This window comes from Callithrix jacchus, chromosome 6, assembly GCF_049354715.1.
Source record: "Callithrix jacchus isolate 240 chromosome 6, calJac240_pri, whole genome shotgun sequence".
Classification (NCBI taxonomy): domain Eukaryota; kingdom Metazoa; phylum Chordata; class Mammalia; order Primates; family Cebidae; genus Callithrix; species Callithrix jacchus.
The window spans coordinates 57,540,579-57,557,439 of NC_133507.1; the positions used below are offsets into that span (position 1 = coordinate 57,540,579).

Here is a 16,861-nt window from a genome sequence, read left to right on the forward strand (position 1 = left end):
AGGTCACTTGAGCCTAGGAGTTTTAGAACAGCCTGCAGATTGTGTGCTAATGTTATGACAAAAAAAAAAAAAAAAGAACAGTCTGTAGAAATCTTGTCTCTACCAAAATTAGCCAGGCATGGGGGCGTACCCCTGTAGTCCCAACTACTTGGGAGGCTGAGGTGGGAGAATCATTTGAACCCAGGAGGTTGAGGCTGCAGTGAGCTGTGATTACACCACTGTATTCCACCTCAGGTGACAGAATGAGAGACCCTGTCTGTCTAAAAAAAATAATAAAAATAAAAATAAAGAAAAGGAAAAAAAAGACAAGTGGTATCAACGAAATATCAGAAGAATCAGGAAGTTTCAGTAGCAATGAAGCCAAAGGAGAACCACAGTTTTCCTGTTGGTGTTGTTTCACTTGTATATTTATTTGGGCAGGGAGTTAGGCTATGGGTAGGTTGGGAAGATGATTATCTTCTGACCTTCCTGGAAGGGAACTTGAGTTGAGAATGAAAAAGTGAGTACTATTTGGCCAGGCAAATAGGAGATGAGAGTATTTCAGGTAAAGAGAATAGAATATGTAAAGGAATACAGAAGGAAGAAGGATGTGGCAGAGTTGGGAAATGGCTGGAAGATCAGTAAAGCCAGAGCATGTAGTAGCAAAGCAGTAAGAGGCTGAAGCTAGTAAGGTAGGCAGAGTCCAGATTATCATCAGCTCTTTGTGTCCTAGGTAGGGAGTTTGAATTCCTTTTATAAAAAAGCATCATGGGCCAGGTGCGGTGGCTCACGCCTATAATCCCAGCACTCTGGGAGGCTGAGGTGGGAGAATCACGAGGTCAGGAAATCGAGACCATCCTGGCCAACATGGTGAAACCCCGTCTCTACTAAAAATACAAAAAAATCAGCTGGGCATGGTAGCACACGCCTTTAGTCCCAGCTACTCAGGAGGCTGAGGCAGGAGAATTGCCTGAACCCAGGTGGTGGAGACTGCAATGAGCCGAGACTGCACAACTGCACTAGAGACTGGGTGACAGTGTGAGGCTCCATCTCAAAAAACAAAAAAGCATCATTAAATACATATTCATATGTATTTCTTTTATTTCTTTTTTATTTTATTATTATTTTTTTGAGACAGAGTTTCGCTCTTGTTACCCAGGCTGGAGTGCAATGGCACGATTTTGGCTCACCGCAACCTCCACCTCCTGGGTTCAGGCAATTCTCCTGCCTCAGCCTCCCGAGTAGCTGGGATTACAGGCATGCACCACCATGCCCAGCTAATTTTTTGTATTTTTAGTAGAGACAGGGTTTCAACATGTTGACCAGGATGGTCTCAATCTCTTGATCTCGTGATCCACCCGCCTCAGCCTCCCAAAGTGCTGGGATTACAGGCTTAAGCCACTGCACCCGGCCTCATGTGTATTTCTTTTAAAAGCTGAGCTATTAAACAAATTTCTAATTAATACAGGCTTAATACAATCTAGAGATATAAATCAGTTCTAAAATATATATGTTACCTTAAAGCTAAGAAACAACTACCATGTTTTAATGCAGGAGAAAAATGAAATATAGTTCAAACTGAGTTGTCTGAAGGTGACCAGCAAGCTTTTGATTATACAGTTTTGAAACTCAGGAGGAGAAATCTGGATTGGAGATTTAGATGAAATCTCCCAGGTAGAATTACTGGAATAAAAAGAAATGAGGAATAAGGAATTCTGGGGAAGTTACATTTAGAAGCATATAAAAGAGCAGAAGTCAAAGTATTTCAAGAAAGACAATCACAATGGTAGGTAAAAAGCCAGGAACTATGGTACTTTAGAAGCCAAGGGAGTAAGGGTGGTTAATAGTATTAAATGCTGGTCATTACTGGAATACCCTTCATCCCACATACTTTATTTCTTTTGAGACAGAGTAGGCTGGAGCGCAGTGGTGCAATCTTGGCTCACTGCAACCTCCGCCTCCTAGGTTCAAGCAATTCTCCTGCCTCAGACTCCAGAGTAGCTGAGACTACAGGCATATGCCACCATGCCCCGCTAATTTTTGTATTTTTAGTAGAGACGGGGTTTCACTATATTGGCCAGGCTGGTCTTGAACTCCTGACCTTGTGATCTGCCCGCCTCGACCTCCCAAAGTGCTGGTATTACAGGTGTTAGCCCCTGTGCCCAGCCTCCCACATACTTTTATAATCCAAATCCTACACATTCTTCCAAGGTTTACATGAAATGCCACCCTTTCTATGAAATAACCACTGATTTTCTTGCTTACATAAATGTAATAAACTCCCTTCTCTGAACTTTCTTATTATTTTTTCTGCACCTATCTTAAGACATTTACTACTTTAAAATTTAAATAAATACACAGAAGTATATTAGGTGACATATGTGTTTTACTTCTACCCCTCTTCCCATCAAGTGGTACAAGTACTTTAAAGACCAAAACTAAGATCCTATTATCCATCTTTCTTCTGCTTACTATGTTTAATATGGCAATAACACCTATTATCTTCCCATTTTATTAATGAAGAAACTGAGGCACAAAGAGGTAAACTAAATTGCCATGAATCACCCAGCAAGTCATGGAGCTAGATCTGAATCCAGGCAATTTGGCTTCAGAGCCTGTACTGTTAACCATTTCTGCTTCCCACACGTGTATTCTTTTTTGAATTTGTAATTTAAATCTGTTTTCCTCCTACAAAATAGTAATACCTTATTTATTTTGAACTTCTGTTGTGCCTCTATCACCATATCTTCACTGAATCCTTGCATTAACTTTTCCCGGGAAAAACAGGGCAAATCTTGACAAAGCTTCACAAGCACAAAATCTCGTAATTTCACATAGCTTTTGGATGGATCTTCCGCTAAATAAATAAAGCAGAACAACATTAACATTTCCCTTACACTCAATATAATTTCTTCATCACTTGCAATCTCAACATATATGCTAGGCTAGGAAGGCAAATATTCTTAAAAAAAAATTACACATACAAAAGTTCCAACATGAAAAATTATTCCTTATAAATAAAACTATTATCTTTGTCAAAATAATAAATCCAGTCCTTTTGCCAAGACATTTGTATTAATATTTGTGAATCAAGAGTTACCCATTTCAAATTTAAACTTTTTTTTTCTTTGAGACAGAGTCTTACTCAAGCTGGAGTGCAGTGGCATCATCACGACTCACCACAGTCTCAACCTCCCAGGCTCAGGTGATCCTTCTATTTCAGCCTCCTTAGTAGCTAGGACTACAAGCTCCCGCCACCACACCCAGCTAATTTTTGTATTTTTTGTAGAGACAGGGTTTCACCATGTTGCCCAGGCTGGTCTCAAACTCTTGGGCTCAAGCAATCCATCTGTCTCAGTTTCCCAAAGTGCTAGGATTATAAGCATAAGCCGCTGTGCTTGGCCTCAAATTTAAACTTTTTAACTGGCATGACTATCACATGCATCTTAGTTTTGATTCCAATTAAAGTAGCTATATAAATGAGACATTCAAATTTGGATGAACAGGCCAGGTAAAGTGGCATACACCCGTAATCCCAGAACTTTGGGAGGCTGAAGCGGGCAGATCACTTGAGGCCAGTGGTTAAGAGACCAGGCTAGCCAAGATGACAAAATCCCATCTCTACTAAAAATACAAAAATTAGGCTAGGCACAGTGGCTCACGCCTGTAATCCCAGCACTTTGGGAGGCCAAGGCAGGCAGATCACCTGAGGTCAGGAGTTCAAGACCAACCTGGTGAAACCCTGACCCTACTAAAAATACAAAAATTAGCCAAGCATGGTGGTGCATGCCTGTAATCTCAGCTACTCAGGAGGCTGAGGCAGAACTGCTCAAACCCAGGAAGCGGAGGTTTCAGTGAGCTGACATTGCACCATGTACTCCAGCCTGGGCAACAGAGCAAGACTCCGTCTCCCCAAAAAAACCCCCCAAAAATTAACCAGGTTTGGTGGTGTATACTTGTAATCCCAGCTACCTAGGAGGCTGAAGCATGAAAATCACTTGAGCCTTGGAGGTGGAGTTTGTAGTGAGTGAGCCAAGATTGCAATATGCACTCCAGCCTGGGTAACAAAGACTGTCTCAAAATAATAATAATAATAAAACAAATAAGTTATACAGAAAGGCAAAGGACCCAGAATAGCCAAAACAGTATTGAAAAAGAACAAGTTGGGTGCAGTGGCTCATGCCTGTAATCCCAGCACTTTGGGAGGTCGAGGCAGGCAGATCATGATGTCAGGAGTTTGAGACCAGCCTGGCCAACATGGTGAAACCCCGTCTCTACTAAAAATATAAAAATTAGCTGGGCATAGTGGCAGGCACCTGTAATCTGAGCTACTTGGGAGGCTGAGGCAGGAGAATTGCTTGAACCCGGGAAGCAGAGGTTGCAGTAAACTGAGATTGTGCCACTGCCCTCCAGCCTGGGCAACAGAGCAAGACTCTGTCACAAAAAAAGTGGGGGGGGGGGGACAAAACTTGGAGGATTCACATTTTCTGATTTCAAAACTTATTTCAAACCTACAATAATCAAGACCATGTGGCGCTAGCATAAGGACAGACATACACATAAATGGAAGTGAACTGACAGTCCAGAAATACAACCATAGATTTATGGTCAATTAATCTTGGAGAGGGATGCAGGACAATTCAATGGGAGAAAGAAGAGTCTTTTTAACAAATGGTGACAGGACAACTGGATCTCTATCATCAAAAGAATAAAGTTGGATCCCCTTTCCTCACACCATACATAAAAATTAACAAAAACTGAACACAGTTCCATATTTAAGAGGTAAAACTATAAAACTCTTAGAAGAAAACACAGGAGTAAATTTTCATGACCTTTGGTTAGACAATGGTTTCTTAGATAATGAGATCAAAGCATAAGCAACAAAGAAAAAATAAACTAGGTGATATTAAAATTTTAAATTCTTGTATTTCAAATGATACCAATAAGAAAATGAAAAAAATAATATACAGAATGGAAAACTATTTGCAAATCATGTGTCTAATAAAGGACTTGTATCTAGACTATAAAAACTCTTAAACTTTGGTAAGAAAAAGACAACCCAACTAAAACATGGGCAAAGGATGTAAATTGACATTTATCAAGAAGATATACACTACTGGATAATAAGTACATGGAAATATGCACAACCTTCCTAGTCACAGGAAATGTGAATCAAAACCACAATGATATACCACTTCATATCTACAAGGATGGCTAGAATTAAAAACACAGTAAGAAGTAATGATGAGGATGTGGAGAAATTGAAACCCTGATACACTGGTAATGGAAATGTAAAATGGGGTAGCCATTTTGGAAAACTCTCTGGTGATTCCTCAAAAAGTTAAACATAGTTACCGTATTTCCCACAATTTCCAGTCTTAGGTATATACCCAAAAGATAAAAAAACACAGGTCCACATAAAAATTTGTATATGACTGTTCATAGTAGCATTCGTCATTCATAAGAACCAAAAAGGGGAAACAATCTAAAATGTTCAACGGACCAATGAATAAATAAAATGATATAACCACACAATGGAGTATTATTTGGCAATAAGAAGAAATGAAGTACTGGTATATGCTTTAAGAATGCATCTTGAAAACATTATGCTACGTGAAAGAAACTAGTCATATACTGTATGATTCCAATGTCAGAATAGGCAAATTTATACAGACAGAAAGTAGATTAGTGGTTGCCTAAGGATAGGAGTCGAGGGAAGGAAAGGAGTGCTAATGGGGATTTCTTTTGGGAGTTCTTTTTGGGGGAAAAGAATACTCCAAAATTAGATTATTCACTAGAGTCTGGTGGTTCACGCCTGTAATCCCAGCACTTTGGAAGGCGGAGGTGGACAGATTTCTTGAGGCTAGGAGTTTGAGCCAGCCTGCCCAACATGGCAAAACACTGTCTCTACTAGAAATAGAAAAATTAGCCGGGTATGGTGGCACATGCCTGTAATCCCAGCTATTTAGGAGGCTGAGGCATGAGAGTCACTTGAACCCAGGAGGCAGAGGTTGCAGTGAGCCACACTACTGCACTCCAGCCTGGGTGACAGAGTGTGACTGTTTCAAACAAAAAGATTATGGTGATGGTTGTGCTATAAATATCATCTTAAAACTGTCTACTTTAAGTGAATGAACTGTATGGTGTGTTAATTGTATACCAATAAAGCAATTTTTTTTAAAAAGCCTGAGACAGGGTAATGTCTTACGTCCAAGAAACACACTGATTCATTCAACTTGTATGTAGTAAATACTTTTTTTATGCATCTATGCAACAGTTAATTATTAACATCATATGCAAGTAGTTACTAGGTGCTATTTGACTATGACTTTAATATAAGAACTGAAACCAAGTCCCTGCATCCATTTGGGATGAAATTATGATCTAATAAGAATGGAGACTGTTATGTAATTTGTCACCCTATTTCATTCTTCAGTCTTTCCCACTTTTAGCTGCATCATCCAGTTAAACAAGCCACCCAGGAACCTGCAGGACATTTACTTCTGCTATCTGCTTCCACCAGTACTTTTGTCAACTAATAACCTTTTTTTTAAACTCATTCTTCTTAACTATTCTCCTCTGCTTTATAAAATATAAACTGAACTCTGACACCACCCTATATTAAAACTGTTCAAGCATATAAGAGAGGAGAGGAACAGAAAAAAATGTTTGAAGAAATAATGGTAAAAAACTTCCCAAATTTGATGAAAAACACTAGTCAACACATCTAGGAAGCTCAAAATTACAACTAGGAAAAACATAAAGAATTGCACACCCAAACATATCATAACCAAACTGTCAAAGGCAAGAGAAACAAAAACTCTTTTAAAGCAGCAAGAGAAAAATGACTCATTAGAAACCAAGAACGTCAGAAGTCAGTGGGTTGACACATATTCAAAGTACCAACAGGAGAAAAAAACCTATCAACTAAGAATTCTGTATCTAGCAAAACTATCCTTCAAAATAAAGGTGAAATAAAGACAATATTCTCAGAAAACCAAAGACTGAGGAAATCTGCTGTTAGCAGTCCTGCCCAAAAGAAATATTAAAGAACTCCTTCAGGCTAAAAGAACATGGTAATGCTGAAATCCACATGAAGAAATTAATAATACTCATAAAGATATATAAAAAAGTTAATAAAAGTATTTGTCTCTTTTCTTCTCTCAACTAATTTAAAAGACAATTACATAGGCCGGGTGCACGGTGCCTCACGCTTGTAATACCAGCACTTTGGGAGGCCGAGATGGGCACACCACTTGAGGCCAGGAGTTTGAGACCAGCCTGGCCTACATGGTGAAACCCTATCTCTACTAAAAATACAAAAAAATAGCCTGACGTGGTAGCAGGCACCTGTAATCACAGCTAATCAGGATGCTGAGGCAGGAGAATTGTTTGAACCAGGGAGGTGAAGGTTGCAGTGAGCCAAGATTTCACCACTGCACTCCAGTCTGGGCAACAAGAGCAAAATTCTGTCTCAAACAAACAAAAAAGACAATTACATAAAACAATAATTATAAAACCAGTGTATTATATGAAGATGTGGCCAGGGACAGTGGCTCATGCCTGTAATCCCAGCATTTTGGGAGGCCAAAGCAGGCAGACTGCTTGAGCCCAGGAGTTTGAGACCAGCCTGGGCAAAATGGCAAAAGTCTGTCTCTACAAAAAGTACAAAAATTTAGCCAGCCTTGGTGGCATGCGCCTGAAGTCCCAGCTACTTGGGAGACTAAGGCAGGAGAAATGCTTGAAATGGGGAGGCAGAGGTTGTAGTGAGCCCAGATTACACCACTGCACTCTAGGCTGGGCAACAGGAGTAAAACCCTGCCTTAAAAAAAAAAAAAAAAAAAAAAAAGACGTAATCCTACTGAGGAGCTAGGACTACAGGTGTGTACTAACACACCCTGCTAATTCTTTTTTTTTCTTTCTTTCTTTCCTTTGTTTTTTTTTTGAGACAGAGTTTCGCTGTTGTTACCCAGACTGGAATGCAATGGCACGATCTCAGCTCACCGCAACCTCCGCCTTCTTGGTTCAAGCAATTCTCCGGCCTCACCCTCCCAAGTAGCTGGGATTACAGGCACGCACCACCATGCCCAGCTAATTTTTGTATTTTTAGTAGAGACAGGCTTTCACCTCGTTGATCAGAATGGTCTTGATCTCTTGACCTCGTGATCCACCTGCCTCGGCCTCCCAAAGTCTTTTTTTTTTCAAAGAGATGAGGTCTTGCTATGTTGCCTAGACTGGTCTAAAACTCCTGGCCTCAAGTGATCCTCCCTCCTCAGCTTCCCAAAGTACTGAGATTACAGGCATTAGTCACTAAGCGTAGCCTAAGAAAATTAAAAAAAAAAAAAAGTTAAGAAAACCAACAGGGCTGGCGGGGTGGCTCAAGCCTGTAACCCCAGCACTTTGGGAGGCTAAGGCGGGTGGATCACAAGGTCAAGAGATCAAGACCATTCTGGTCAACATGGTGAAACCCCGTCTCTACTAAAAACACAAAAAAATTAGCTGGGCATGGTGGCGCGTGCCTGTAATCCCAGCTACTCAGGAGGCTGAGGCAGGAGAATTGCCTGAACCCAGGAGGTGGAGGTTGCAGTGAGCCGAGATTGTGCCATTGCACTCCAGCCTGCTGGGTAACAAGAGTGAAACTCTGTCTCAAAAAAAAAAAAAAAAAAAAAAAAAGAAAACCAACAAAGGAATTGAAATGGTTCACTAGAAAATATTATTTAACCCAAAAGAAGGCAGTAGAAAAGAAACAAAATAACAAAAAGGGTTGGGTACAGTGGCTCACACCTGTAATCCCAGCACTTGGACGGGCCAAGGCAGGAGGATTACCTGAAAATGTGGTATCATACAACTGCAGTCCCAGCTACTCAGAAGGTTGAGATGGGAGGACAGCTGAGCCCAGGAGTTTGAGGCTGCAGTAAGTCGTGATCATGACACTGGTCTTCAGACTCTGACAGAGTAAGACCCTGTCCCCGCTCCCCACAAAAAAAAATGAGACATCTAGAAAACAAACAGCAAAATGGCAGGCCTAATTCCAAGCACAACAATAATTACATTAAATGTATGTATAGTATGATATTCTAATCAAAAGGCAAAGATTGTCAGACTGAATTTTAAAAGATCTGACTATATGCTGTCCACAAGAGAAAGATTTTAGATTCAAAATGCATTGTTTCTAAGTTTAATGATGAAAAAAAAAGATGGCCAAGTGTTATGGCTCACGCCTGTAATCTCAACACTCTGGGAGGCCAAGGAGGGTGTATCACCTGAAGTCAGGAGTTTGAGACCAGCCTGACCAACATGGTGAAAACCTGGCTCTACTAAAAATATGAAAATGAGCTGGGTGTGGTGGTGGGTGCCTGTAATCCCAGCTACTTGAGAGGCTAAGGCAGGAGAATCAGTTAAACCTGGGAGGTGGAGGTTGCAGTGAGCCTAGACTATGCCACTGCACTCCAGCCTGGGTGACAGAGTGAGACTTCATATGAAAAAAAAATAATACACACACACACACACACACACACCATGCCAACAATATGCAACCTAGAGTGGCTACATTAATATCAGGCAAAACAGAGTTTAAGGCCAGATGCAGTGGCTCATGCCTATAATTCCAACACTTTGGGAGGCCAAGGCAGGTATATCGCTTCAGCTCAGGAGTTTGAGACCAGTCTGGGCAACATGGCAAAACCCTGACTCTCTGCTTTTTTTTGTTTTTTTAAAGAGTTTAAGACAAAAAAATGGCACATTTTATAATGACGAAAAAAGTTCATTCATCAGGAAGATATTACAATTATAAACATATGCACAACTAACAACAGAGCCCCAAAATACATAAAGAAAAAACTGACAGAATTAAAGGGAAAAATATACAATTCAACAGAAATAGTTTGAAAGTTCAATACTGCACTCTCAATAATGGATAGAACAATTAGAAAAATTGGCAAAGATATAGAAGGCTTGAACTGCACTATCAACCAACTTGGCCCAACTGGTATTTACAGAACAATCTACCCAATGACAGCAAAGTACATGTTCTTTATGAGTATACAAGGAATATTCAACCAGAAAAGACTTCATGTTAGGTCAGGAATCAATAAACTATGATGGCCCATGGGCCAATCTTGCCTGTGGCCTGTTTTTGTATGGCATGTGAACTAAGAATGGTTTCTAAAGGGTTAAGACGACAGCAACAACAACAAACAAGAGTATGCAACAGAGACTGCGTGTAGCTTGCAAAGCACAAAATACTATCTATCCTTAAAAGAAAAGTTTCCTGACCCCCTAAGCCAGAACATAAACCTCAATAAATGAAAACGGGCTGGGTGTGGTGGCTCATACATGTGATCCTTGTACTTTGGGAGGCCAAGACAGGAGGATTGCTTGAGCCCAGGAGTTCCAGAGCAGCCCAAGCAACATGGCAAAACCCCATCTCTTCAAAAAATTTAAAAATTATCTGGGGGTGAAGGCCCAACGATTTGGGAGGCTGAGGCAGGAGGATCACTTGAGGCCAGGAGGCTGAGGCTACAGTGAGCCATGACTGTGGCACTGCAATCTAGTGTGAGTGACAGAGCAAGACCCTGTCTCAAAAGACAGAGATAGGAAAGTAGGTAGGTAGGTAGGTAGATAAACAGAGAGACAAACAGAATAAATGAAAAAGTTTCACTGGAAGGTAATGTAAAAATTAAATATAAAATAATCATATAAATAAATGAAAAAGGACCAAGTCATAAAAAATATATTCTTTAACAACAGTGGAATTAAATTCAGACTTTACGGAAGGAAACATGGGAATTCACATTATTTGGAAACTGAACATCAGGCTTTTAAAAACACATGGATCAAAAAAGAAATTACAAGGTAAATTAAAAAATATTTTGAACTGAATGAAAATGAAAGCACACAGCTAAATCAATGCTTATATTTACACATAAATGTATATTATGTATAAATATTTAGCTACTTAAATGTCTATATTAGAGTAGAAAGGCCAGGCATGGTGGCTCACACCTGTAATCTCTGCGCTTCAGGACGGGGAGGTGGGCAGATCATTTGAGGCCAGGAGTTCATGACCAGCCCGGCCAACAAGGCAAAACCCTGTCTCTACCAAAAATACAAAAATGAGCTGGGTGCAGTGGCACATGTCTGTAGTCCCAGCTGTTCAGGAGGCTGAGGCATGAGAATCACTTGAGCCTGAGAGGAGGTTGCACCACTACACTCCTGGGCAACAGAGCAAGACTCTGTCTAAAAAAAAGAAAAGAAAAGAAGAAAGACATCAAATCAATTACCTAAGATTCAATTTTAACTAGAAAAGGAAGGGCAAGTTAAACCCAAAGCAGTAAGAAGCAACAATAATAGTAAGAGTAGAAATCAATGAAAAAGAAAACAAAAATAGACAAGTTCACATAAACACAAAGTTGATTCTTTGAAATGATCAATAAACTGACAAACCTTTAGTTAGAATGACAGAGAAAAAACAAAATATACCAAAATCAGGCATGGAAGAAGGGGTATTCCTACCAACTTTACAGAAATTAGAAGAATTATAAGGGTATAATAATATGCCATGAACTTTATGCCAACAAATTAGACAACTTAGATGAACTTAGCTTCTAGAAAGACAAAAATTACCAAAATGACTCAAAATGTAAATGACTATGTAAACTGACTATAACAAAGACATTTAATTACTAAAAATCTTCCCACAAAGACAAGTCTACAACCAGATGGCTTTACTGGTAAATTCCAATGAAACATCTGAAGAAGAAATAATGACAATCCTTCACAAAGTATTCTAGGAAACAGACTAAACAGGCCAGGTGTGGTGGCTCATGTCTGTAATCCCAGCACTTTGGGAGGTCGAGGTGGGCGGACTGCCTGAAGTCAGGCGTTCCAGACCAGCCTGGCCAACATGGTGAAACCCCGCCTCTACTAAAAATACAAAAATTAGCTGGGGGTGGTGGTGCAGGTCTGCAGTCCCAGCTACTCGGGAGGCTGAGGCAGGAGAATTACTTGAACCTGGGAAGTGGAGGTCACAGTGAGCCAAGATCATGTTATTGTACTCCAGCCTGGGCTACAGAGTGAGACTCCACCTCCATTAAAAAAAAAAAAGAAAGAAAATAGAGGAAACACTTTCCACTTCATTCTATGAGGCCAGAGTTACCCTGACACTAAGTAGCTAAGACAAAAACTACAAATAAATATCCTTCATGAATGTAAATACAAATGTCCCCAACAAATATTAGCAAACAAAATATGGAAATATATAAAATAAATTATATACCAGAACTAAATGGGATTTATATTAGAAATGCAAAGTTGGTTTAACATCCAAAAAAATCAACTGATGTAACATACCGTATTAACAAAATAAATGAAAAAAACTCAACAGATACAGAAAAAAGTACTGGACAAAATCCAACATCAATTCATGATAAAAATGCTCAACAAGGGGGCCAGGCACGGTGGCTCACGCCTGTAATGCCAGCACTTTGGGAGGCCAAGGTGGGTGGATCATGAGGTCAAGAGATCGAGACCATCCTGGTCAACATGGTGAAACCCCGTCTCTACTAAAAACACAAAAAAATTAGCTGGGCATGGTGGTGCGTGCCTGTAATCCCAGCTACTCAGGAGGCTGAGGCAGGAGAAGTGCCTGAACCCAGGAGGCGGACGTTGCGGTGAGCTGAGATAGTGCCATTGCACTCCAGCCTGGGTAACAAGAGCGAAACTCCGTCTCAGGAAAAAAAAAAAAAAAGCTCAACAATCTAGAAATAGAAGAGAACTGCCTCAATTTCATAATGAACACATATGAAAGCTACAGCTAACATCACCCACAATGGTGAAAGACCAAATGCTTTCCCTCTAAAACTGGGAGCAAGGCATGCCTGCTTTCACAATTTCTAGTAACCATTATATTGGAGTTCTCAGCTAACCAATCAGGTAAGAAAAAGAAAGAAAATGCATCTGACTGCAAAGGAAGAAGTAAAAATGTCTTTATTTACAGACAATGTGATTCTGTATGTGGAAAATCCTAACCAAAAAACTACAACTAATAAAGTTCAGCAAGGGTGTAAGATAGAAGATCAATATGAAAAACCAACTGTATTTCTACATACTAAAAAACAATGATCCAAAAACAAAATTAAGAAAATAACCTCATTCCCAACAGCATCAAAAAGAATATTTGCAAATAAACAAAAGTAATGCAAAACTTGTATATTATAAATGGACACTGTTGAGAAAAGTTTTACAAGATCCAACTAAATGGAGATCTTTCTTTCTTTCTTTTTGAGATAGGGTCTCACTCACCCAGGCTGCAATGCAGTGTATGATCTTAGCTCACTGCAGCCTTGACCTCCTGGGCTCAAGTGATCTTCCCATCTCAGCCTCCTGTGTAGCTGGGCTCACAGGTACTTGCCACCATGCCTGGCTAATTTCTGTATGTTCTGTAGAGATGGGGTTTCCCCACATTGTCTAGGATCGTCTTGAACTCCTGGACTCAAGTGATCCATCTGACGCAGCCTCCCAAAGTGCTGGGGATTACACGTGCAAGCCACCATGTCTAGCTGAAGACATTTCATATTAATGGATTCGAGCAGTGGTCTCCAACCTTTTTGGTACCAGAAGTGCCAAAAATCTCTAGCACCAGGGACTGATTTTGTAGAAGACAATTTTTCTCTGGTGGTGAGGGGAACAAAAAAGGGATGGTTTCTGGATGAAACTGTTTTACCTCTAATCAGTCATCAGGCATTAGTTAGATTTGACCTATATGTTCACATGTGTAGTTCACAATACGGTTTGTGCTCCTATGAGAATCTAATGCCACCACTGATCTGACAGGATGTAGAACTCAGGCAGTAATGCTCGTTCACCCACCAATCACCTCCTGCTGTGTGGCCAGGTCCTAATAGGTCCTTGACCAGTACCAGTCCATGGCCCAGGGTTTTGGGACCCCTGGATTAGAGGGTTCTAAATTGGTAAAATGGGAATTTTCTTCAAATTAATTACGGATTCAGTACAATCCCTATCAAGAGACTGTCTTTTTCTGGCAGAAATTGGTGAGCTTATCCTAAAATTTTTATGGAAATGCAAGGGACCTTGTATAACCAAAATAATTTTGAAAAAGAACAAAGTTGGAGGACTTTCAAGACTCGTATATGGTTGAGATGCTGCTTTGCCAGAGCCTCTGTGCCTAAAGAAAAGAGAGAGGGAGGCCACAAAGGCTAAGCAAGGCAGTACATATTCCCCAAGCAGATCAATGCACAGCTCCAAGTTGAAAAGCAGAAGGCCAGAAAAGAAACAAGAAGAGGGTGGAGAACAGAGGCTGTGGGTAACCCCAAAAAGAAGAAATCTCTAGCATCAGACAAGAGATTGCCTGAGAATGAAGATTATAGGGAACCATTCCCCACACTCCACCCATGGGTACCCTGAGTTTGGTGGTGACAAAGGAACGAGACAAAAGATTAAGAGTGATAGGAAGACCAGAGGACCATCACTTTTTACTGGAGGCAGTGAAGGCCCTGAACGCTGGTTTCCACAATTGAACACAATCACTTTTATCTATAGTGCAGGTGGCAGGGTGAATTGGTGAAGGGAGGCTATGCATCAAACATAAAATTGACAGCAGTGGCGCTTTAAGTGAGTTTCTCATGAGCTAAAAGCATATGCTTATCAATAGACAATGCAGCTGGTAGAAGCGGGCTCAGCAAGGACATGTCTGGTTATGTTCCAGTGCTTCAAGGGAGTGTTATGTCCTTGGGCACTATGTTTAGAATATCAGAGCTTAGGACACTCTGCACTTGGGAACATGCTGGCATAGAAAGACCTTCTCCCCGGAGGCCTCCGTGGACTTCCACAGTTTATTGTTCCTGATTTCTTTTATATATTACTTACAACCAGTTTATGTTATACATTACTTATAACCAGTTCATGTAGGCACACTGTAAACCCTTCCGCCATTGCTGCTTCCCCAAATAGAAAATCACTAACTGCTAGTAAAAGTATAAAGCCATACAACATGAAGAACCCCAACTGGGTGCCAGTTAACCAGAAAAGTCACACAACTGAATCTGGGCAGGCCAAAGAAGATTTCAAGAAAAGAAGACATTGAGAAAAGAAAGCCAAAGAGCATGACATGAAATTGCATTTAGCTGGGAAGACAGAGCAGGTGATTATCTAAAAATAGCAAGAGAAAGCCAAGAGGAAGAAAGAGAGGAAAGCAAAAGATGATTCACCTTTGTGAGGAAAGTGAATGCAGTCACTCTCCTTGAAGAAGTAAGCATGGACTATAAGAGGAGATACCAGGAACTGGGCCATACTGCCAAAACCTCTGCTGTGCCTTGGCCGCTCTGTACTCTCGCCACTGCAGCAGCCCTTCACAGCTAGGAGACCCCACAGCCTGAGGCCTGGTGGGGCTGGGGAAGGGCACCTGCTATCCTTGAGACAGAAAGATGCTAGGCCAGGCCCAGTTGCGCACACCTTGCTTTGGGAGGCCGAGGCAGGAGGACAGCTGGAGCCCGGGAGTTCAAGACCAGCCTACGTAACATAGTAAGCTCTATCTCTACAGAAAATGCTTTAAAAATTAGCCAGGTATGGTGGCATGTGCCTGTAGTCCCAGCTACTTGGGAGGCTGAGGCAGGAGCTTTGCTTAAGACCAGGAGTTCAGTGATAGCAGTGAGCTGTCACTTCACTGCACTCCAGCCTGTGTAACAGGGCAGCACCCTGTCTCAAACACCACCCCTACCTCCCTCAAAAAAGTAAAACCCCAGAAAGACGCAGATAGCATTTCATATGTAACCATTTGAATGTTTTTTAAAAAACTGTTTTTAGAGTTCAGAAACCTGGTGGGGGGCCTGGAGGAGTGCCTTAGAAGGTATGATAAGAGCTTCCATTTGTCAGGTAGATTACACATCAGCAGGTAGTTATGCCAGGGGTCAGCCACTGATGAGTTTGCAACATGCAGCCCCAGTGTGTGTTGACTGGGTGCTCATGCAGAGAGGGGCTGTCCTTCAGGACCCTGTACTCCTGTGTCCTTGAGGGTTATGGCTCATGCCAAGCCAGTCCACTCTGAGACCTCCATCTCTACCCTTCGTTGTCCCATTCCCACCAGCCTGGCCAAGGCTAGGATCCATTTTTAACCCTACATCATCAAGCATTTCAAGAAACTTCTGTTTACCTTGCAGTACCCAGGCAAAACATGTTCCACAAATTCAACTCATATTTGGCAGATTAAACTTGACATTATCATTTTTTAAAAAACAATAAAAAATATAAAGTTATAACAACCTAACCATGACAGTTTGGTACTGACATAGGGTAGACATATAAATCATTAGAGTGTCCAGGAATAAATCTTCACATTTATGGTCAACTGATTTTCAAGGATAGTACCAAGGCAATTCAATGAATAAAGATTCTCTATTTAAAAAACAGTGCCAGGACAGCTGGATATCCACACGTAAGAAGATAAATTGAGATACTTACCTCACATCATACGTAACGATTTATTCAAAATGGATCAAGGACCTCAATGGAGGTTGGATGTAGGGATAGAAACTGACTACAAATGGACATGAGGGAGCTTTTCAGTGATCGAAATGTTCTAAACAGGCAGACTTACTAAAACCCACTGAACTGTACATTTAAAATGAGTGAATTTTATGGTCTAGAAATTGTATCTCAACAAAGTGGTTTTAATTAAAAACTCTACTAAAGACAAACTCTTAAGCAAGTATCTCTTGTAAAACATTTTTTAAAGTACTAACAGATGAGATACCAGCTTATCCAACATCCCTTTTTCCAAGTCTGCTTCTTTCTAAACTGGTTTAGAAAAATAACTGCATTGCTAATATTTACTTAAAATAACATTTAGTGTATGTGGGTATGGCTG

At 40.7% G+C, this 16,861-nt stretch overlaps 2 protein-coding genes across 5 annotated transcripts in view; one reads left to right on the forward strand and one right to left on the reverse strand.

The window, feature by feature from the left end:
* SLC25A12 (solute carrier family 25 member 12) overlaps positions 1-16,861 on the forward strand; it is a 229,822-nt gene that overhangs the window by 24,952 nt on the left and 188,009 nt on the right. The window lies entirely within an intron of this gene.
* HAT1 (histone acetyltransferase 1) overlaps positions 1-16,861 on the reverse strand; it is a 76,972-nt gene that overhangs the window by 6,916 nt on the left and 53,195 nt on the right. For all 3 annotated transcript variants that reach the window (XM_002749349.7, XM_078327400.1, XM_008998699.5), the window contains one exon: positions 2,685-2,836. In XM_002749349.7, the coding sequence (XP_002749395.1) occupies positions 2,685-2,836 (152 nt within the window). The remainder of the gene's footprint in view (positions 1-2,684; positions 2,837-16,861) is intronic.